The 22357-nt window shown below is 43.1% G+C and overlaps 1 protein-coding gene across 1 annotated transcript in view; it reads right to left on the reverse strand.

Moving 5' to 3' along the window:
• The window catches only part of LOC140201036 (transmembrane protein 87A-like), a 62045-nt gene that overhangs the window by 2572 nt on the left and 37116 nt on the right, over nucleotides 1–22357 (reverse strand). The window contains exons 12-18 of the mRNA XM_072264665.1: nucleotides 20054–20124; nucleotides 18573–18679; nucleotides 10508–10566; nucleotides 7254–7357; nucleotides 1314–1387; nucleotides 1008–1069; nucleotides 495–547 (exon numbers count right to left, since the gene is read on the reverse strand). Of these exons, the coding sequence (XP_072120766.1) occupies nucleotides 495–547; nucleotides 1008–1069; nucleotides 1314–1387; nucleotides 7254–7357; nucleotides 10508–10566; nucleotides 18573–18679; nucleotides 20054–20124 (530 nt within the window). The remainder of the gene's footprint in view (nucleotides 1–494; nucleotides 548–1007; nucleotides 1070–1313; nucleotides 1388–7253; nucleotides 7358–10507; nucleotides 10567–18572; nucleotides 18680–20053; nucleotides 20125–22357) is intronic.

Here is a 22357-nt window from a genome sequence, read left to right on the forward strand (position 1 = left end):
TTCTGTTATGCCTTCAAATGCATGGCAAATCAAGTATTGAAACTGGGAAGCTTTGCTAATTACATAGAGGGTATTAGCGAGATCAGACTTGGAGTATTGTGTACAGTTTTGTCTCATCTGGATTATATATCAGTGTTTAGAAGAATGAGAGATGATCTTACTGAAACATGACCCTATGGGAGTGTGGAAACAGTAAAAAAAACATTTCTCCTTCAAGGGGAAACTGATGCTAAAGGTAAATTTTCAGAACCAGGATTAGTTTCATCACTTTTAGAATTACCTGCCCCTCAAGGCTGTGGAGGTGGAGTCAGTGAATATATTTAAGGATGCAACATACAAGTTCCTGAGAGTTTTGAGAGCTGCAGGAGTAAGGCTGGGGAGTAAGGCTGGAAAGTGAAGCCAAGACAGATCAGACTGACCTTTCAAAATGATGGAGCAGGACTGAGGAGTGAGCAGGGCAGACTGCACTGAAATAGCTGACAAAAGTCACTTACACATCTGCCATGGAAGATGGGACATTCTCCTCAACCCACTTCAGATCTTCATCCTGTCAACAACAGCAACAGCTCTGATGAATTTCAGTCTAATTAATAAATCAATTCATAGAACAGCCCTTCCAGTTCCAAGCACAAGTTTGCCCCCTGTCATGTACACATCTGGAGAACACTACATAAATTTGTGGGAGGGGAGTAAAGGAGAGAAGAGTGCGGTAGCAGGATTCACGGGATGGAATGTAGCAACGGGACAGCAAACCAGGGCAGTCATCTGCAAGACTCTCCACTACACACACTATTTAAACATTTCAGCGGCCGTCACTTCAGTTCTTCACGAGAAAAGTTAAATTGCTCTGCTCTTTTATCTGAAATCACCTTATCTGGGCAATTAAAGAATCAAATGTCCAGACTTTATACACCTTAACAAATGAACCCACAATATGCCTTATTTACAATGCTTTAACTCTACAGATGTTTAATCTATTTAAAAATCAAGATTTCCTGCTGTCTTACCACTTTATTTAGTTTTGCAGTGCCATTGGATTCTGCTTTTGTACCTCGCATCTTCATTCCCTCTGCAAAAAATATACAATGCATAACCATGTTTCTCAATTTTAAGAGCTCTTTGTTCAATGGCTTTTCTAGTTATAAAATCTTTCAATCTCACTTTTAACTGGTACCCTTAACTCTAACTGCTAACATTACATGATAATTTTACAAATTAACGTAAAATGGTCAAAGACTTTTTCCCAGCCCTGCCACAATTCAGAGTTAATTTTTTTTTTAAATCCCAGTTGCTAGCTGATAGATGCAGCCTACCAAAAGCTTCATTAAGCATTGGCTCCTTAACTTCTTCATCATAATCATCATCAGCAAGAGGAGTGAAGGCAAACCTACAAAAAGGAAATCTGAGTTAGCATTAAATCCTGTGTTATTGTTAGTGAATTAGAGATCAAGTTGACGCAAGATTTTCACTAAAACCATCTCGAAATGATTATCTCCTTAGACACACTGAAATGATTCATAATTAGTTCCTGGAAAGTAAATGCAGTTCCTCACCCAATTCAGATAAGTGAACACATTTACTCATGGCCCACATTACTATTATATAAATAAATGCCAATGTTTAACATACGAGCATTTCTATATTCATTGCACTTCATAGCAAAAAGCAACACCATAGAAGTATAAACCAACTTGCATCATCTTGCCTTTAAAAGGAGAATGGTCTGCAGTGGTATTATATTTGAAGCAAGGAAGGCGGCGAGGCTGTAGCGTGTTGGGTAGGTCACGACAGCTGAGATCGGCCCCGTGGTTTGTTCATCCTGCAGCACGTGGGAAATCAGGGATACTTCCAATGTCCCTGACGACTATGAGTGTAGGAAATGTGTCCAGCTGCAGCTTCTGGCAGACAGCATTGAGCGTCTGGAGCTGCGACTGGATTCATACTGGAGTATCCGCAATGCTGAGAAAGTCGTGAATAGCACGTTCAGTGAGTTGCCACACCGCAGGTAAAGGCTACATAGGCAGAAAGGGAATGGGTGGCCACTAAACAGCATAGCAGTAGGCAGCTAGTGCAGGAGTCCCCTGAGGTCATCTCCCTCCTAAACAGATATACTGTTTTGGATACTGTTGGGGGAGATGTCTCATCAGGGGAAGGCAGCAGCAGCCGAGTTCATGGCACCATGGATGGCTCTGCGGCATAGGAGGGAAGGAAAAGGAGTGGGAGAGCTATAGTGATAGGGGATTCAATTATAAGGGGAATAGAAAAGCAGTTCAACGGCCGCAAACAAGACTCCAGGAGGGTATGTTGCCTCCCTGGTGCAAGGGTCAAGGATGTCTCTGAGCGGCTGCAGGACATTCTGGAGTGGGAGGGTGAACAGCCAGTGGTCGTGGTGCACATAGGTACCAACGATATAGGTTAAAAAAAAAAAACGTGATGAGGTCCTACAAGGTGAATTTAGGGAGTTAGGAGATAAACTTAAAAAGTAGGATCACAAAGGTAATAATCTCTGGATTACTACCAGTGCCATGTGCTAGTCAGAGTAGAAACAGAAGGATATATCAGATGAATACGTGGCTTGAAAAATGGTGCAAGGGGGAGGGATTCAAATTTCTGGGGCATTGGAACCAGTTCTGGAGGAGGTGGGACCGGTACAAACAGGGCAGTCTGCACCTGGGCCGGACTGGGACCAATGTCCTAGGGGGAGCATTTGCTACTGTTGTTCAGGAGGATTTAAACTAATGTGGCAGGGGGATGGGAACAAGTGCAGAGAGACAGAGGGGTATAAAATGAGGGTAGAAGCAAAAAGTAGTAAGGTGAAAAGTAGAAGTGGCAGGCAGGCAAATCCAGGGCAAAAATCAAAAACGGCCACTTTCCAACATAATTGTATAAGGGCTAAGGGTGTTGTAAAAGCAAGCCTGAAGGCTTTGTGTGACAATGCAGGGAGCATTCGTAACAAGGTGGATGAATTGAAAGTGCAGATAGTTATTAATGAATATGATATAGTTGGGATCACAGAGATATGGCTCCAGGGTGACCAAGGATGGGAGCTCAACATTCAGGGATATTCAATATTCAGGAGGGATAGACATGAAAGAAAAGGAGGTGGGGTAGCATTGCTGGTTAGAGTGGAGATTAACGCAATAGAAAGGAAGGACATTAGCCGGGAGGATGTGGAATCGATATGGGTAGAGCTGCGTAACACTAAGGGGCAGAAGACGCTGGTGGGAGTTGTGTACAGGCCACCTAACAGTAGTAGTGAGGTTGAAGATGGCATTAAACAGGAGATTAGAAATGCGTGCAATAAAGGAACAGCAGTTATAATGGGTGACTTCAATCTACATATAGATTGGGTGAACCAAATTGGTAAAGGTGCTGAGGAAGAGGATTTCTTGGAATGTATACGGGATGGTTTTTTGAACCAACATGTTGAGGAACCAACTAGACAGCAGGCCATTCTAGACTGGGTATTGAGCAATGAAGAAGGGTTAATTAACAATCTCGTCGTGCGAGGCCCCTTGGGTAAGAGTGACCATAATATGGTGGAATTCTTCATTAAGATGGAGAGTGACATAGTTAATTCAGAAACAAAGGTTCTGAACTTAAAGAGGGGTAACTTAGAAGGTATGAGATGTGAATTAGCTAAGATAGACTGGCAAATGATACTTAAAGGGTTGATGGTGGATATGCAATGGCAAGCATTTAAAGATCACATGGATGAACTACAACAATTGTTCATCCCAGTTTGGCAAAAGAATAAACCAAGGAAGGTAGTGTACCCATGGCTGACAAGGGAAATTAGGGATAGTATCAACTCCAAAGAAGAGACATACAAATTAGCCAGAAAAAGCGGCATACCTGAGGACTGAGAGAAATTCAGAGTCCAGCAGAGGAGGACAAAGGGCTTAATTAGGAAAGGGAAAAAAGATTATGAGAGAAAACTGGCAGGCAACATAAAAACTGACTGTAAAAGCTTTTATAGATATGTGAAAAGGAAAAGATTGGTTAAGACAAATGTAGGTTGCTTACAGTTAGAAACAGGTGAATTGATCATGGGGAACAAAGACATGGCAGACCAATTGAATAACTATTTTGGTTCTGTCTTTACTAAGGAGGACATAGATCATCTTCTGGAAATAGTAGGAGTCCGAGGGTCTAATGAGATGGAGGAACTGAGGGAAATACATGTTAGTAGGGAAGTGGTGTTAGGTAAATTGAAGGGATTAAAGGCAGATAAATCCCCAGGGCCAGATAGTCTGCATCCCAGAGTGCTTAAGGAAGTAGCCCAACAAACAGTGAATGCATTAGTGATAATTTTTCAAAACTCTTTAGATTCTGGACTAGTTCCTGAGGATTGGAGGGTGGCTAATGCAACCCCGCTTTTTAAAAAAGGAGGGAGAGAGAAACTGGGGAATTATAGACCAGTTAGCCTGACATCAGTGGTGGGGAAAATGCTAGAGTCAGTTATCAAAGATGTGATAACAGCACATTTGGAAAGCAGTGAAATCATCAGACTAAGTCAGCATAGATTTGTGAAAGGAAAATCATGTCTGATGGATCTCAGAATTTTTTGAGGATGTAACTAGTAGAGTGGATAGGGGAGAACCAGTAGATGTGGTATATTTGGATTTTCAAAAGGCTTTTGACAAGATCCCACACAGGAGATTAGTGTGCAAACTTAAAGCACACGGTATTGGGGGTATGGTATTGATGTGGATAGAGAATTGGTTGGCAGACAGGAAGCAAAGACTGGGAATAAACGGGACCTTTTCAGAATGGCAGGCAGTGACTAGTGGGGTACCGCAAGGCTCAGTGCTGGGACCCCAGTTGTTTACAATATATATTAATGACTCAGTGTTAACTGTGAGGAAGATGCTAAGAGGATGCAGGGTGACTTGGATAGGTTAGGTGAGTGGGCAAATTCATGGTAGATGCAATTTAATGTGGATAAATGTGAGGTTATCCACTTTGGTGGCAAAAACAGGAAAACAGCTTATTATCTGAATGGTGGCCGATTAGGAAAAGGGGAGGTGCAACGAGACCTGGGTGTCATTATACACCAGTCATTGAAAGTGGGCATGCAGGTACAGCAGGCGGTGAAAAAGGCGAATGGTATGCTGGCATTCATAGCAAGAGGATTCGAGTACAAGAGCAGGGAGGTACTACTGCAGTTGTACAAGGCCTTGGTGAGACCACACCTGGAGTATTGTGTGCAGTTTTGGTCCCTTAATCTGAGGAAAGACATTCTTGCCATAGAGGGAGTACAAAGAAGGTTCACCAGATTGATTTCTGGGATGGCAGGACTTCCACATGATGAAAGACTGGATTGACTGGGCTTATACTTGCTGGAATCTAGAAGATTGAGGGGGGGGGGGATCTTATTGAAACGTATAAAATTCTGAAGGGATTGGACAGGCTAGATGCAGGAAGATTGTTCCCGATGTTGGGGAAGTCCAGAACGAGGGGTCACAGTTTAAGGATAAAGGGGAAGCCTTTTAGGACCAAAATGAGGAAAAACTTCTTCACACAGAGAGTGGTGAATCTGTGGAATTCTCTGCCACAGGAAACAGTTGGGGCCAGTTCATTAGCTATACTTAAGAGGGAGTTAGATATGGCCCTTGTGGCTAAAGGGATCAGGGGGTATGGAGAGAAGGCAGATACAGGGTTCTGAGTTGGATGATCAGCCATGATCATACTGAATGGCAGTGCAGGCTCGAAGGGCCGAATGGCCTGCTCCTGCACCTATTTTCTATGTTTCAATGTTTTATAAGACCTCTGCAACAGTATTTAGCCATACACTGAAACAAATTTTTAAATTCAGACCACTCTTACACATCAGTATTACCAAATTTACCACTCACATTTACTGTCTTTATACATAGAAGAGTTGCAGCTTAAAGCTATCTGTAATTACAAGATAAATAAAATAGCAATGTACCCAACAAACCTTGCTTTATTAGGCACAATGTGCCCCACCTACTAAATAAACACTCAACAGCTGCAACAAATTTGTCACTTTAACTATAAAATACAAAATTTATGGGTTAATGCTCGGTCCCCAGCGTAAAAATGTCAAATAAAAGTGACACGAGGGCAAGTTGTGCTATGCAGAGAGTGGTAGGTGATTAGAACATGTTACCAGGGATAGTGGTGGAAGCAGGCAGTTTGGTGGAGTTTGAGGTTTTTAGACAGACAAGGTAATATGAAGGGAATGGAGGGATATGGTGAAACAGAAAGAGGATATTTAGTATAAATTGGCATCAAGATTGGCACAACATTATGGGCTGAATGGCCTGTCCAGCACTGTACTGTTCTATCTTTTACGCGTTAAGCGCTGCACTTTAGGAAGTCACATGTAAAGGCACAATAAATGGCATGACTTTTTGGACCATTTATGTACAAAGGGATCTTGGGATGCAAACTCATAGCTCCATGAAAGTGACAATGCAAGCAAATCTGATAGCATAAGTAGTCACTCCTTCTGACACGATGAAAATGTTAAACACTGGAGGGCAGTTTTAAGGTGAGGGGGACAATTTAAGAGATTTGTGAGGCAAGGTTTTTTTTAAAAAAAACAGCAATAGTTGCCTGGAGCTCTCTGCTGGGGATGAGTTGGATGCAGATTATGATAGCGATTTTTATGAGCCAAGAGATAATCTAAAGTAGGACGTGAAAAGCAGGCAGCTGGGACTAGTTAAATTGGCATCATGGTTGGAATAGATATCGTGAGCCAAAGGGCTTGTTCCTGTGCTGTACGTTCTCCTGCAATTCTGCGCAAGTGGGGATATGCACTTTGTATTTGTTGGTGCAACACACACACACACACACACTTGCAAACAAGTAATCAATATTTCCCCAGTTTCCATAGCCCACATTTTATAATGAGTGAAGGAAAGAATTTTCAACAGGCCAAGTTTCAGCTGGCCAAGCAATGAGCTAATAACCTAATGAAATTATCAAATTTTCTGATTTCCCACTGAAAGAAAAGAACATTCTGTTACACACATTTCTGCCTATATCATTTTATAACCAGCTGTTCGCAACAGACAAGAGGTGATAATTCTCCGGTTGAGTTTTTCTTCTGTACTTTGACAATATTCCACCTCTTAAGTTATGTGTTGGCACAGCTGTGCCCACTTACACCAGCCGCAATTCACCCACTCTTCGTACCATGTGCCACCTGTACGCTCAATATTGTTATTCCTCAGCTTGAGTAAAAGCACCCGGAAAAGGATTGCCAAAAATGACACTCAAACCTTTGGTTGTTTGCTGATGGCCTCCACAAGATGATTATGACCAACAGGATGACAGAAAAGAGCAATCGCCAGAATGCATCATCTATCCACCGTTCTCTCCAGTCCTACAGGAACATAGAAAATAAGTGCCCGCTTCAATTTTTGCTCTTTGGGTTTCTATACTATCTGTCCTCAACACATGATTGTATTTATTGATTGAGTGGGCATAATACAAACCAGCAAGATACCTTTAATACATTTTGTCCAGTTTGATTGAACTACAAAATTTTGCTAACAAAAACTTTTCTCAAGAATGAAATTCCTTCATTAGATAAGTAGAACCAAATAACAGCCTGGGGATAATTCCATCAGCAGTGTACTCCTCTTAACACACTGCTTTGATTAAGGAGTGCCCCTGTAAAAGTGGGTTAAGGTTGAAGGTTAAATACAAAGTTTTTTCTAGTAATATGTTTCAAATGTAATTGCATAGCAACACCCAAACACCAACCATAACCTTCATTTCATATCTCAACCTCAAGGGAGAGGGACTGGGAGTAGCTGGGGTTTTCCACAAGTTACTCCAATCACCAAAAGAAAATCGCTAAAATGAGTCGAAAAGGAGTATGTTTACTTGCAGAAGGTTGGTTGACTGAATTAGCTTAGATGATGTTGAATGCGCTGTGGTTATGCAATACACTAAGAGAGATTCTGCCTCAGATTTTGCTCATTTTTGAACTCGTGTTTATTGTGACCAGTTGCAGGGACACAAATGCTGCCCTGATTGACAAGAGCTGACAGCACACAAGCCTTTGATGGACAGGTGTGAGACATTCTTGCGGTAGAACCACAAAGGGCAGTGTTAGTGAAGTAGGGCAACGACTTTACCATTATCTTTAATCCTGTAACTTTGGATATCTGTTACTGAAAAAGAAAACCAAATTTAAAAGCCAAAACTTTTCATCCCATAACTGATCACTTACAGAAAATGTTTTCAAATGAACCATGAATTAAGTCTGCCAAAATTCACAGATATTAATCCTCTTCCATGTCTAATCAATGGAAGGCTTAATGGGACCAAACCAGGACAGGGTAAGAAGTTAACTGGTCTGGAAATAATTAACAATGCATCCATGATTAATAACCGGCAAACTATAATTTTAAACTGAAGATGCAAAGCAAAGAATACTCCAGTTTTTAGGAATGCCAGAATTTTGATGTCCTTTCCAAAAGCTGAGCAGCACCATAGAAAAGTAACCTCTTCGTAACTGAACAGTTTTTGAAGTGATGGGACGTATACAGAGCATAAAGGGTAACAACAAACAACGTTGGGGACTTGGCATCAACACCAGTAGCTAGAATAAAGATGCCAATCAAGTGTGACAGTGGAAAAGTGTGTACGGAACCGGAGGAGATGGCAGAGGTACTTAAAACTTTGCTTCAGTATTCACTACAGAAAAGGATCTTGGCGATTGTAGGGATGATTTGCAGCAAACTGAAAAGCTTAAGCATGTAGATATTAAGGAAGAGGATGTGCTGGAGCTTTTGGAAAGCATTAAGTTGGATAAGTCACCGGGACCAGACGGGATGTACCCAAGGCTACTGTGGGAAGTGAGGGAGGAGATTACTGTGCCTCTGGCGATAATCTTTGCATCATCAATGTGGACAGGAGAGGTTCCGGAGGATTGGAGGGTTGTAGATGTTGTTTCCTTATTCAAGAAAGGGAGTAGGGATAGCCCAGGAAATTAAAGACCAGTGAGTCTTACTTCAGTGGTTGGTAAGTTGATGGAGAAGATCCTGAGAGGCAGTATTTATGAACATTTGGAGAGGCATAATATGATTAGGAATAGTCAGCATGGCTTTGTCAAAGACAGGTCATGCCTTATGAGCCTGGTTGAATTTTTTGAGGATATGACGAAACACATTGATGAAGGTAGAGCAGTAGATGTAGTGTATATGGATTTCAACAAGGCATTTCATAAGGTACCCCACGCAAGGCTTATTGAGAAAGTAAGAAGGCATGGGATCTAAGGGAACATTGCTTTGTGGATCCAGAACTGGCTTGCCTACAGAAGGTAAAGAGTGGTTGTAGACGGGTCATATTCTGCATGGAGGCTGGTGACCAGTGGTGTGCCTCAGGGATCTGTTCTGGGACCCCTACTCTTTGTGATTTTTATAAGTGACCTGGACAAGGAAGTAGAAGGATGGGTTAGTAAATTTGCTGATGACACAAAGGTTGGGGGTGTTGTGGATAGTGTGGAGGGCTGTTGGAGGTTACAGCGGGACATTGATAGGATACAAAACTGGGCTGAGAAGTGGCAGATGAAGTTCAACCCAGATAAGTGTGAGGTAGTTCATTTTGGTAGGTCAAATATGATGGCAGAATATAGCATTAATGGCAAGACTCTTGGTAGTATGGAGGATCAGAGGGATCTTGGGGTCCAAGTCTATAGGACACTCAAAGCTGCTATGCAGGTTGTCTCTGTGGTTAAGAAGGCATACTGTGCGTTCACCTTCATCAATCGTGGGATTGAGTTTAAGAGCTGAGAGGTAATGTTGCAGCTATATAGGACCCTGGTGAGACCCCACCTGGAGTACTGTGTTCAATTCTGGTCGCCTCACTACAGGAAGGATGTGGAAACCATAGAAAGGGTTGAGTGAACTCAGCCTTTTCTCCCTGGAGCGACGGAGGATGAGAGGTGACCTGACAGAGGTGTACAAGATAATGAGAGGCATTGATTGTGTGGATAGACAGAGGCTTCTTCCCCAGGGCTGAAATGGCTAGCACAAGACAGCATAGTTTTAAGGTGCTTAGAAGTAGGTACAGAGGAGATGTCAGGGGTAAGCTTTTTCATGCAGAGTGGTGAGTGCATGGAATGGGCTGCCAGCGGCGATGGTGGAGGCAGAAACAATAGGGTCTTTTAAGAGACTCCTGGATGGATACATGGAGCTTAGCAAAATAGAGGGCTATGGGTAAGCCTAGGTAGTTCTACGGTAAAGACATGTTCGGCACAGCTTTGTGGGCCAAAAGGCCTGTACTGTGCTGTAGGTTTTCTATGTTTCTATGCCCTCCAATTCCAGGATAAGTAGTCTTTCCTCTCCCGTGATAAGAGTGCGTAGCTGAACTGTCTCAGGTGGGTGTAAATGAGATAAAAAGAATCGACTGAGGATTTTGTTCCAAGTTATTGGGAGATGGCACCTTCAAGGAAAATGGCACAAGACAGGAGTGTCAGAACCATTCTACATGAAGTCCATACACAACAGCTTATAGAACTTACCGATTGACAATCTGCAAGCCGGAACTTCTTTGTTGTCCAAATGATGAAAAATATTGATGCTGTAGAAAAGGAATCGTGAACATCATAAATCAACAAAGTATTCTTCAAGAGGACATCCTGCCCCAATATCTACCTAGCAAAATCTTCTTACAAGCATCTCCTTAGAAACGTGAATGGATTACAGAGTTAATTTTTAATGTGAATAGAACTAAAAGGCATCAGTAATATATCCAAACAACAGGAATTCTGCAGATGCTGGAAATTCAAGCAACACACATAAAAGTTGCTGGTGAACGCAGCAGGCCAGGCAGCATCTCTAGGAAGAGGTGCAGTCGACGTTTCAGGCCGAGACCCTTTGTCAGGACTAACTGAAGGAAGAGTGAGTAAGGGATTTGAAAGTTGGAGGGGGAGGGGGAGATCCAAAATGATAGGAGAAGACAGGAGGGGGAGGGATGGAACCAAGAGCTGGACAGGTGATTGGCAAAAGGGATACCAGAGGATCATGGGACAGGAGGTCTGGGAAGAAAGACAAGGGGGGGGGAGGGGACCCAGAGGATGAGCAAGGGGTATATTCAGAGGGACAGAGGGAGAAAAAGGAGAGTGAGAGAAAGAATGTGTGTATAAAAATAAGTAACAGATGGGGTACGAGGGGGAGGTGGGGCATTAGCGGAAGTTAGAGAAGTCGATGTTCATGCCATCAGGTTGGAGGCTACCCAGACGGAATATAAGGTCTTGTTCCTCCAACCTGAGTGTTTTTAATTAGTCCTTACTCTTAATAATTTTTGGATTCCAGACCTAATCAGTTCCCCTCTACCACCACTCTGCTCCGTCTAGCGGAATTAGTCCTTACTGTTAATAATTTCTCCTTTGGCTCCTCCCACTTCCTCCAAACTAAAGGTGTAGCTATGGGTACCCGTATGGGTCCTAGCTATGCCTGCCTTTTCGTTGGCTTTGTGGAACAATCTATGTTCTGAGCCTATTCTGGTATCTGTCCCCCCACTTTTCCTTCGCTACATCGACGACTGCATTGGCGCTGCTTCCTGCACGCATGCAGAGCTCGTTGACTTTATTAACTTTGCCTCCAACTTTCACCCTGCCCTCAAGTTTACCTGGTCCATTTCCGACACCTCCCTCCCCTTTCTAGATCTTTCTGTTTCTGTCTCTGTCTCTGGAGACAGCTTATCCACTGATGTCTACTATAAGCCTACTGACTCTCATAGCTATCTGGACTATTCCTCTTCTCACCCTGTCTCTTGCAAAAACGCCATCCCCTTCTCGCAATTCCTCTGTCTCCGCCGCATCTGCTCTCAGGATGAGGCTTTTCATTCTAGGATGAGGGAGATGTCTTCATTTTTTAAAGAAAGGGGCTTCCCTTCCTCCACTATCAACTCCGCTCTTAAACGCATCTCCCCCACTTCACGTACATCTGCTCTCACTCCACCCTCCCGCCACTCCACTAGGAATAGGGTTCCCCTGGTCCTCACCTACCACCCCACCAGCCTCCGGGTCCAACATATTATTCTCCGTAACTTCCGCCACCTCCAACGGGATCCCACCACTAAGCACATCTTTCCCTCCCCCCTCTCTGCATTCCGCAGGGATCGCTCCCTACGCAAGTCCATTCGTCCCCCCCCATCCCTCCCCACTGATCTCCCTCCCAGCACTTATCCGTGTAAGCGGAACAAGTGCTACACATGCCCTTACACTTCCTCCCTTACCACCATTCAGGGCCCCAAACAGTCCTTCCAGGTGAGGCAACACTTCACCTGTGAGTCGGCTGGGGTGATATACTGCGTCCAGTGCTCCCGATGTGGCCTTTTATATATTGGCGAGACCCGACGCAGACTGGGAGACCACTTTGCTGAACATCTACGCTCTGCCTGCCAGAGAAAGCAGGATCTCCCAGTGGCCACACATTTTAATTCCACATCCCATTCCCATTCTGACATGTCTATCCACGGCCTCTACTGTAAAGATGAAGCCACACTCAGGATGGAGGAACAACACCTTATATTCCGTCTGGGTAGCCTCCAACCTGATGGCATGAACATCGACTTCTCTAACTTCCGCTAATGCCCCACCTCCCCCTCGTACCCCATCTGTTACTTATTTTATACACACATTCTTTCTCTCACTCTCCTTTTTCTCCCTCTGTCCCTCTGAATATACCCCTTGCCCATCCTCTGGGTCCCCCCCCCCCGTCTTTCTTCCCGGACCTCCTGTCCCATGATCCTCTCGTATCCCTTTTGCCAATCATCTGTCCAGCTCTTGGCTCCATCCCTCCCCCTCCTGTCTTCTCCTATCATTTTGGATCTCCCCCTGCCCCTCCAACTTTCAAATCCCTTACTCACTCTTCCTTCAGTTAGTCCTGACGAAGGGTCTCGGCCTGAAACGTCGACTGCACCTCTTCCTAGAGATGCTGCCTGGCCTGCTGCGTTCACCAGCAACTTTTATGTGTGTTGCAGTAATATATCCAATCCCCTTTCAGTTTGTACCATGCCATTCTTAAGTAAATCAGCAACACCAGTGGCATATTCTGCAATAGGATTCATTTACTCAGATGAAGTCAGCCCATAACCCAAAACAAATTTGTAGATGCTTTATTTTATTTATTGAGATAGAGTACAAAAGTAGCCCTTCAGGACTTTTGAGCCACACTACCCAGCAATCCCCTGATTTAATCCTAGCCCAATCATAGGACAATTTACAATGACCAATTAACCTACCAACCGGTATGTCTTTGGGTTGTGGGAGGAAACCAGAACACCCGGAGAAAACCCATGCTTTCACAGGAGAACATACAATTCCTTATAGGCAGCTGAGGGAATTGAACCCAGGTCACCTGTACTGTAAAGTGTTGTACTAACGATTATACTACGATAAGACCATCAGAAATAGGAGCAGTAGTTGGCCATTCGGCCCATTGAGACTGCTCCGCCATTCAATCATGGGCCGATCCAATTCTTCCAGTCATTCCCACTCCCCTGCCTTCACCCCGTACCCTTTGATGCCCTGGCTAATCAAGAACCTATCTATCTCTGCCTTAAATGCACCCAAAGACTTCGCCTCCACAGCCACTTTGGCAACAAATTCCACAGATTTACCACCCTCTAACTAAAGTAATTTCTCCGTATCTCTGCTCTAAATGGACGTCCTTTATTCCTTAAGTCATGCCCTCTTGTCCTAGAATCCCCTACCACGGGAAATAACTTTGCCATATCTAATCTGTTCAGGCCTTTTAACATTCGGAATGTTTCTATGAGATCCCCCCTCCAGGGAATACAGCCCAAGAGCTTCTAGATGTTCCTCATACGGTAACCCTTTCATTCCTGGAATCATTCTTGTGAATATTCTCTAAACCCTTTCCAATATCAATATATCCTTTCTAAAATAAGGAGCCCAAAACTGCACACAATACTCCACGTAGTCTCACGAGTGCCTTATAGATCCTCAACATCACATCCCTGCTCTTATATTCTATACCTCTAGAAATAAATGCCAACATTGTATTTGCCTTCTTCACAACTGACTAAACTGGAGGTTAATCTTTAGGGTATCCTGCACAAGGACTCCCAAGTCCTTTTGTATCTCTGTAGTTTGAACTCTCTCCCCATCTAAATAATAGTCTGCCCATTTATTTCTTCCATCAAAGTGCACGACTATACACTTTCCAACATTGTATTTCATTTGCCATTTCTTCCCTCATTCCCCGAAACTATCTAAGTCTCTCTGTTTCCTCAACACTACCTGCTCCTCCACCTATCTTTGTATCATGGGCAAATTTAGCCACAAATCCATTAATCCCATTGTCCAAATCATTGACCTACATTGTAAAAAGCAGTGGTCCCAACACCAACCCCTGTGGAACTCCACTGGTAACCGGCAGCCAGCCAGAATAGGATCGCTTTATTCCCACTCTCTGTTTTTTGCCGACCAGTCAATTCTCCACCCACGCTAGTAACTTCCCTGTAATTCCATAGGCTCTTATCTTGCTAAACAGCCTCAGGTGTGGCACCTTGTCAAAGGCCTTCTGAAAATCCAAGTACACCACGCCCACTACATCTCCTTTGTCTACCCTGCTTGTAATTTCCTCAAAGAATTGTTTGTCAGGCAGGATTTTCCTTTCAGGAAACCATGCTGGTTTTGGCCTATCTTGTCATGTGTCTCCAGGTACTCTGTAATTTCATCCTTTACAATCAATTCCAACAATTTTCCAACCACTGATGTCAAGCTAACAGGTCTATAGTTTCCTTTCTGCTGCCTCCCACCCTTCTTAAATAGCGGAGCGACATTTGCAATTTTCCAGTCATCCGCTACGATGCCAGAATCTATCGATTCTTGAAAGATCATCATTAATGCCTCCGTAATCTCTCCAGCTACTTCCTTCAGAATCCGAGGGTGAATTCCATTAGGTCCAGGAGATTTATCCACCTTCAGACCATTAAGTTTCCTGAGCACCTCCTCAGTCGTAATTTTCACTGCACAATCTTCACTTCCCTGACACCCTTGAATGTCCTGTATACTGCGGACATCTTCTACTGTGAAGACTGATGCAAAATATGCAATCAGTTCCTCTGCCACCTCTGCATCTCTCATTACAATATCTCCAGCATAACTTTGTATTGGTCCTACCCTCGACCTTTTATGTACTTAAAGCTTTTAGTATCTTCTTTGATATTAGTTGCCAGCTTCCTTTCATAATTCATCTTTTCCTTCCTAATGACCTTCTGAGTCTCCTTCTGCAAGTTTTTAAAAGCATCCCAATCCTCTATCTTCCCACTAGCTCTGGCTTCCTTGTATGCCCTCCCTTTTGCTTTTACTTTGGCTTTGACTTCACTTGTCAGCCATGGTAGTGTCCTTCTTCCCTTTGAAAATTTTTTACTTGGAATATATCTGTCTTGCAGTTCCCTCATTTTTCGCAGAAACTCCAGCCATTGCTGTTCTGCTGTCCTTCCTGCAAATGTCCCTTTTCAGTCAACTTCGGTCAGTTCCCCTCTCATGCCATTGCAATTTCCTTTATCCCACTGAAATACCGACACATTAGATTTTAGTTTTTCCCTCTCAAATTTCAATGTGAACCTGATCATATTGTGATCACTGTTCCCTAAGGGTTCTTTACCTTAAGCTCTCTTATCACCTCCAGATCATTGCACAACACACAATCCAGCACAGCTGATCCCGTCTTGGGCTCAATAATCTGTTCTAAAAAGCCATCCCTTAGCCATTCTACAAATTCTCTCTCCTGAGGTCCAGTACTGTTCTGGTTTTCCCAATCCACTTTCTGTTAAAATCCCCAACGATTATCATGACATTGCCTTTCTGACACGCCTTTTCTATCTCCTGCTGTAATTTGTAATCTACATCCTGGCTGCTGTTTGGAGGCCTGTATACAACTGCCATTAGGGTCCTTTTACCCTTGCCATTTCTTCGCTCAACCCTTGGAGACTCTACACTTTCCAATCCCATGTCATCTTTTTCTAATGATTTAATATTATTTCTTATACACGGAGCCACACCACCCCCTCTAACTACTAACCTATTTTTCTGATACACCGTATGTCCTTGGACATTCAGCTCCCAATGGCAGCCATCCTTTAGCCAAGTTTCAGAGACGGCCACAACAACATATTTTCCAACCTGTAGCTGAATTTCAAGATCGTCCATTTTATTCCTCATGCTTCGTGCATTCAAATACAACACTCTCAGTCCAGTATTTGCTGCTTTCTGTTTTAACTGCACCATGCCTCTATTGCCCTGTAACTCATCCCACTGGCTATGATTAAGCCTCATCTCCTGCCTGTTCTTTTTATTATCTCTGTTGCATGCTACCTTTGATTTATTTCTGTTTTCCCTTTCCTCAACCCTATCACTCCAGTTCTCATCCCCCTGCCAAATTAGTTTAAACACGCCCTAACAGCTCTATTAAATGTGCCCACTAGGATATTGGACCCCTTTGGGTTCAGGTGTAACCCGCCCTTTTTGTACAGATTGTACCTCCCCCAGAAGAGGCCCCAATGATCCAGGAATCTGAAGCCCTGCCCCCTACACCAGTCTCTCAGCCACACATTAATACGTCTTATCATGCTATTCTTGCACTCGCTAGCACGAGGCACAGACAGCAATCCTGAGATTACTACCCTAGAGGTCCTGCTTTTCAGCTTCCTACCTACTGTGCCACCTGGAAATCTGAAATGAAAAACAGAAATTGCTGAAAATACTCAGTAGGCTGTGCAGCATCTATGGAGGAAGAAAAAGATGTAGTTTAACATTTTGTGAATCTTTAACCACTTCATTTTTGGGGAATGCTCCTATGCTGTTGAAATTTAAACAGTTTCTTTAGAAATTATGTTTGCATCTATCAACTATTTGCCAGTTAGTATTTTTGCTCTTGGCTACTTTTGCAGATTTTCAGCTTCCTAACACTGGTGGAACAGAGGATATTATGTACAACTGTGGTGCCAATTCTACATAACTAAGAAAATGTATTTGATTTATCACCTCATCAGACAAGTTTAATCCATTTACCTTAGCACCAATGTTGAGTAAGACATCCAATACCACATTACCACCAGGTTATGACAGGGTTCCATTTCTGTGAACCTTTTTGTAACCCAATGAAGAGTCTCAGCCTGAAATGTCAACTGTTCATTCCCATCCACAGCTGCTGCCTGACCTGCTGAGCTCCTCCAGCACATTGTGTGCATAGCCAATATAGTTCATTAGTCAGAAATGGGCTGCGAACCAAGTTCGAGATGCAGAAGCTGCCTGAAGCAGCTGACTTCCAGGTGCTCATTGCATACACAGACTGTTCACAAGTCAGGCTTTTGTACATATTGTGACGAAAGAGGGTTACAAAAGTACACATAGACTAAGATGTTAACTGTCCTGTGCTAGCACCAGTGGGATCAACAGTTGATCTGCCACCTGTCTTCAGGAGAGAGAGATAAGTAAGACAATGGAGCAGCATTTGGAAATGTTAATGAAGAGACGAGAGAGTTTAACGGAAGGAGACACCGGTCTGAGTATTGTCAAGACCGGCTCCTTTTGAACCCTGAACTGTTTGAAGTGTGATGGACAGGCGATACCCCAGCAGGGGAATAAAAAGGGGCAGGTTCGCTAAGGCACCACACACGACGCCATGAGGTAATGAGACCCTGGAAGCAGTGCGTGCCCCCCCCCCCACACAAGTCGGTGGGAGTTTTGGAGGTCTGGTCGCGGGACCAGCCATAGACGCACAGGGTGGAAAGATACGGTCGGCGGGAACCTGGTGTGTGTCCACCCTTGCCTGGGTGCCGGGTTCACCGCTGAAGAACGATCGTATCTGAAACGGAGGGGTCACAGTCGGTGACCTCAGAAGACATTACAAAGGGCTCGCCCAAAAGCTAACTGCGAGGAATATCAAAGGTCTGTTGAATCCGATTTGAATATCAGCATTTGCTCTCTCTCTCCAACGGCACGACGGCGATTACTGCGAACTGAACTAAACTGAACTCTGTCACTTGTGATTGAACATTTTACCCCTAGACTGCGATAGAGCTGATTGACCCTATTATCCTGGTTCTGTGTACATGTGTGTTTATTCATTGCTAACCTGTTGCATTTATATCCTTACTATTAGAGTACGGTGTTGCTTATTTCTTTAATAAAACTTTCTTAGTTCCAGTAATCCAGACTCCAACTGAGTGGTCCATTTCTGCTGGTTTGGCAACCCAGTTACGGGGTATGTAACAATATATTTTACTTGCCATCTTCATCTATCTTTAAGCTTCTTAAACCTGACCCCAAAACTTCCTAACCTTCTCAGCTAACTTGCAATTGCATCTTTTTCTTCCTACTTGCAAATGCCCTATAATTGTCCCATCAGTGAGCAAATTGCCCTTGCCCTCACAACTGGCAGCCAAGTCTTGATACCTCGACTGACATAACCCATGTTTCACTGGTGTAGCCCTTTCTATTCAACTGGTCAGTCCATGCCGGAGATACCCTAAAATGAGAGATTTAGTGGTTCATTAGTGTGTAGTTAGGCCACCCAGAAACACCAAGCATGAGCAATTTTTAAACTTACCTATGACAGCGAAGATAAGTGTGTTTGTGAAATGTCTGTATAAGGACAGCTTCACAACATTCCTTCTCAGTTTTAACATCTTCATTGTTTGGGTCAAGCTGATAAAAATGTGTCAATGGTTAAAGAAAACAGATGGAACATAAAATGGAGCATCAAGTGTGTCACACATGGAAATAAATTCAGAGATATAAATCAGGTCTAAGGTTAAAGGACAGTACAACAGCAATTGTGCATCACCTTGCTCAACTTGATTTCCAAACAAAAACTGTCCAGAGTCATGAAAGCCTACCAATGCCTCTAGATCCTCAGGAGGATAAAGAAACTCAGCAAATCCTCGTTGATCCTTACCAATTTTTGTCAATGGACCATAGAAAGCATCCTATCCAGATGCATCAGGGCTTGGCATGGTAATTGCTCTACCTGTGAAGAAATTGCACTGAGTTGCAGATACAACTCAGCACATCACAGGAACCATAAGCGACACTCCTCGCTGCCTCTGTAAGGAAGCCAGCATAATCAAAGACTCCACTCACCCCAGACATTCTCTCTTCTCCACCATCCCGCCTCCCCCCCACCCCCCCCGCATCCTATCAGGCAGAACATATAAAAGCTTGAAAGCACGTACCACCAGGCTCAAGGACAACTTCTATGCTGGTATTGTAAGACTATTGAATAGTTCTCTAGTAAGACAAGATGGATTCTTGACCTCACAGTCTATCTTATTATGGTCTTGCACCTTCTCATCTCACTGCACAGCACTTTCTAGGCAGCTATTGCACGTTATTCTGCAATGTGCTATTGTTTTACCTCAATGCACTGTGTAATGATTTGATCTGTACAACCTTTTCACTGTACCTTAATACATGTGACAACAATAAACCAATTCCCAAATTTCAGGTCGTGATAGTGACTGCTAAACACCATCACATCTACTGTATGTATGGTGCATTCATCTCCCAAATGACATTGTTCCCCGCTCAATGCTGAACAGATTCTTGCAAAAGCTGACTTCACTCAGTGAACATGGTTGCTGAAGTATGGCAAGGTCTCTGTAACTTGTCCAATTAGGCTAATTGAAATCATCTACATGCATTAGATTAGGGTTGGACATTACAAAATTTATGCCCTCAGGCTTAAAGCCTGGATTATTTGCCATGGTTGGGTTGGGTTGTTATACTCCAGAGTTGTGACTGAGAACGTAATCATTTTGCCAAATCCTTCTCAAACCACATATACAAACTAGATCTTTTGTTAAGTACACTTGTGAAACTATTCTACTACTAAACCCAAATTCGGATGGATTAACCCCAATTTCATAGCCACTTCCAAAACAAAAAAAGGGAAAGATTAAATCCAAGGGTTTATAAACTATATGCTTAGAAAGCAGATTTTGTCAAAATATTCCATTCTTAATCAAGGAATAAATAGAAAACAGGTCAGAAAATCCTTTTTGCTGGAAAAAAAACAGATCCCGAAAGGATATCCACCAGCAGAGAGCAGTGTCGAGAACAGCCAGAGGGATAAAAGCCAGAAGGGTCAGGTCGAAATTCCCCTGAAAAAGAAGGAAGGGATAGCATCAGGTGAAATAGAGAAAGAAAGAAAGAGAGAGAGAAAGAAAATAATGACTTCCAGTTTCATTAGGAATTCATAATGAAGCAGCAGTGGGATGTGTTGACTGAACTGTGAGAATCATTGTATTAGCTTGGGTCTACAATTAACTTCAACGCATTGGCATCCAAGTGTTTCTATTTTACTGGTGATGGACAATTTGGGTTGAAGTAATTAAAATTATTTTAAATCATGATTCTCACAGGCAGCAAAGCGAACATCACATAACACAGACTACTCCACAATGGAAACCGTGTTCCGTTGAATATGGCCAACATCCATTTAGAATCAGAATCAGAAAGCCAGCCCATGGAATCACAGATTCAACAGCTGTTTATATGGCAGATACCAACTCACCAGTCAGCAGAAACTGTACCCATTTTGCTTCTGCTCTCAAGTGTATTAAAGATCAGAATTTGTCAACGTCTTTCATTTATTTTCCACCAGCATTCCAGAAAATAAGCAGTTAGTCAAGAGCTTTGTAGCTTCCATTAGACTTTCCATCCTTTATTGGCAGAATTCATAATTCGACAGCCACTGACAGCAAATGTCTAACCCGCACCCTGCTGCAACAATCCGAGCTTTCTTCCTCAAGACGAAATGCCTTATAGCTCTAATTTCAATCACTCATTGCATCAGAATATTCCTTTTGTCCTATCTCTGTCAATCTTGAAACTACCCTGCATTTTCTCCTTTCCATTTCTGACAAACGTTCCCCTTCCAAAATGTTGATTCTTTTAGGTTTCCGTCATCTACAGTGATTTGAGATTCAAGTGCTTCATTCAGCTTCGTAACTTGCTTCCATGTTTCTCCTGAAGCTAGCAGGATAATGGTTCTACAGATGTAATTGGCTTCTGCTGCCTCATCCAAGTGTTTAGGATTCATGTGGTAAATGAGGCAAGATTCAGCCGTGGAAAGAAACTCAAGAGAACCTGATCACGTACCCCAACAAATCAAATAAGGATCAGAACTCAAACATTTTCAAACCTTCTAGCACTAAAACCTATTCTAAAAATCCTACCACAATTAGATTAACTAATAATCCAATTTAGGTCTTTCCAGTTTATTTACTGCAGCTATTCACTGCTTTAATTAGCAGCCACTGCAAATAGAAAATAAATGGATAAGAACAACAGAACTCAATAGCACCGATTTTCTCCCATGTGGGTGCAAATCACAACTGGGTTTAAAGAGAAGAATCAATGTAACAAAAGGAAAAGCCAATATATTTGAGTATAATGTAAAGGATATCCACCAGAGTATACATGAGTCGATGATTGAAAGGCTGATGTTCCCTATAAGAGCCAAGGTAACAAGTGGGGCCTAAATCAGGAACAAAACAGGGCCAATTTTAGTTAAACTGAGAAAGATTAGAAGTGAAGTGTACCTACCAACATGGAATGATGGACCCAAAGGCCAGTTTGTCATTTTTTGACCAGCAATAAAGTGTTCAGTAGATCGCTGATGGTGAGGATGCCACACTTATTCCACATCCTCACCACTGCAGCTCATGTTTGATCCTCAGTCAGGGAAACATGAGCGCTTGCTAAAGTTCAGGGCACAGCTTGTATACATTGTGAGTGACTCCACAGGTATCCCCCAGATGCACCAGTTTCTTCCTGTGTTGCAAAGGCACAAGCTGGTAGGTTAACTGGCTGCTGTAATTTGCCCCTAGTGTGAGAGTTGCAGAATCACCAGGGAGTTGGTGGGGATATAGACAGAGTAAAAACAGAAATTGGGATGCATGTAAATGGGTTGGTGAGGACCCTGTTTTCCTTCTGTCACAGTGGCACAGCTGGGAGAGCCAAAACCTCTCAGCACCAGAGACCCAGGTTCAATCTTGACCTCCAGTGTTGTCTGTGTGCTTCTGACTGATCGGGTTTCAGCTAGTTTATTCCCACATCTTAAAAATGTGGGTTGGTTCATCATTTGGCTGCTTAAATTTTCCTATTGTATAGAAACTATAGGAGAGGGGGTGGAAAGGGACTGATGAGAACGTAGATAGATTTTAAAAATTAGATTAATACAGAGTCAGAATAATACAACATGGGAACAGGCCTTTTGGCCCAAGTTACCCTTCCCAACCTACCCCATTTGGTCACGTTTGGACCATATCCATCTAAATCTCTCCTAACCAACACACACAAAATGCTGGAGGAACTCAGCAGGTAAGGCAG

The sequence above is a fragment of the Mobula birostris genome, chromosome 1, assembly GCF_030028105.1.
Source record: "Mobula birostris isolate sMobBir1 chromosome 1, sMobBir1.hap1, whole genome shotgun sequence".
In the NCBI taxonomy this organism is placed as follows: domain Eukaryota; kingdom Metazoa; phylum Chordata; class Chondrichthyes; order Myliobatiformes; family Myliobatidae; genus Mobula; species Mobula birostris.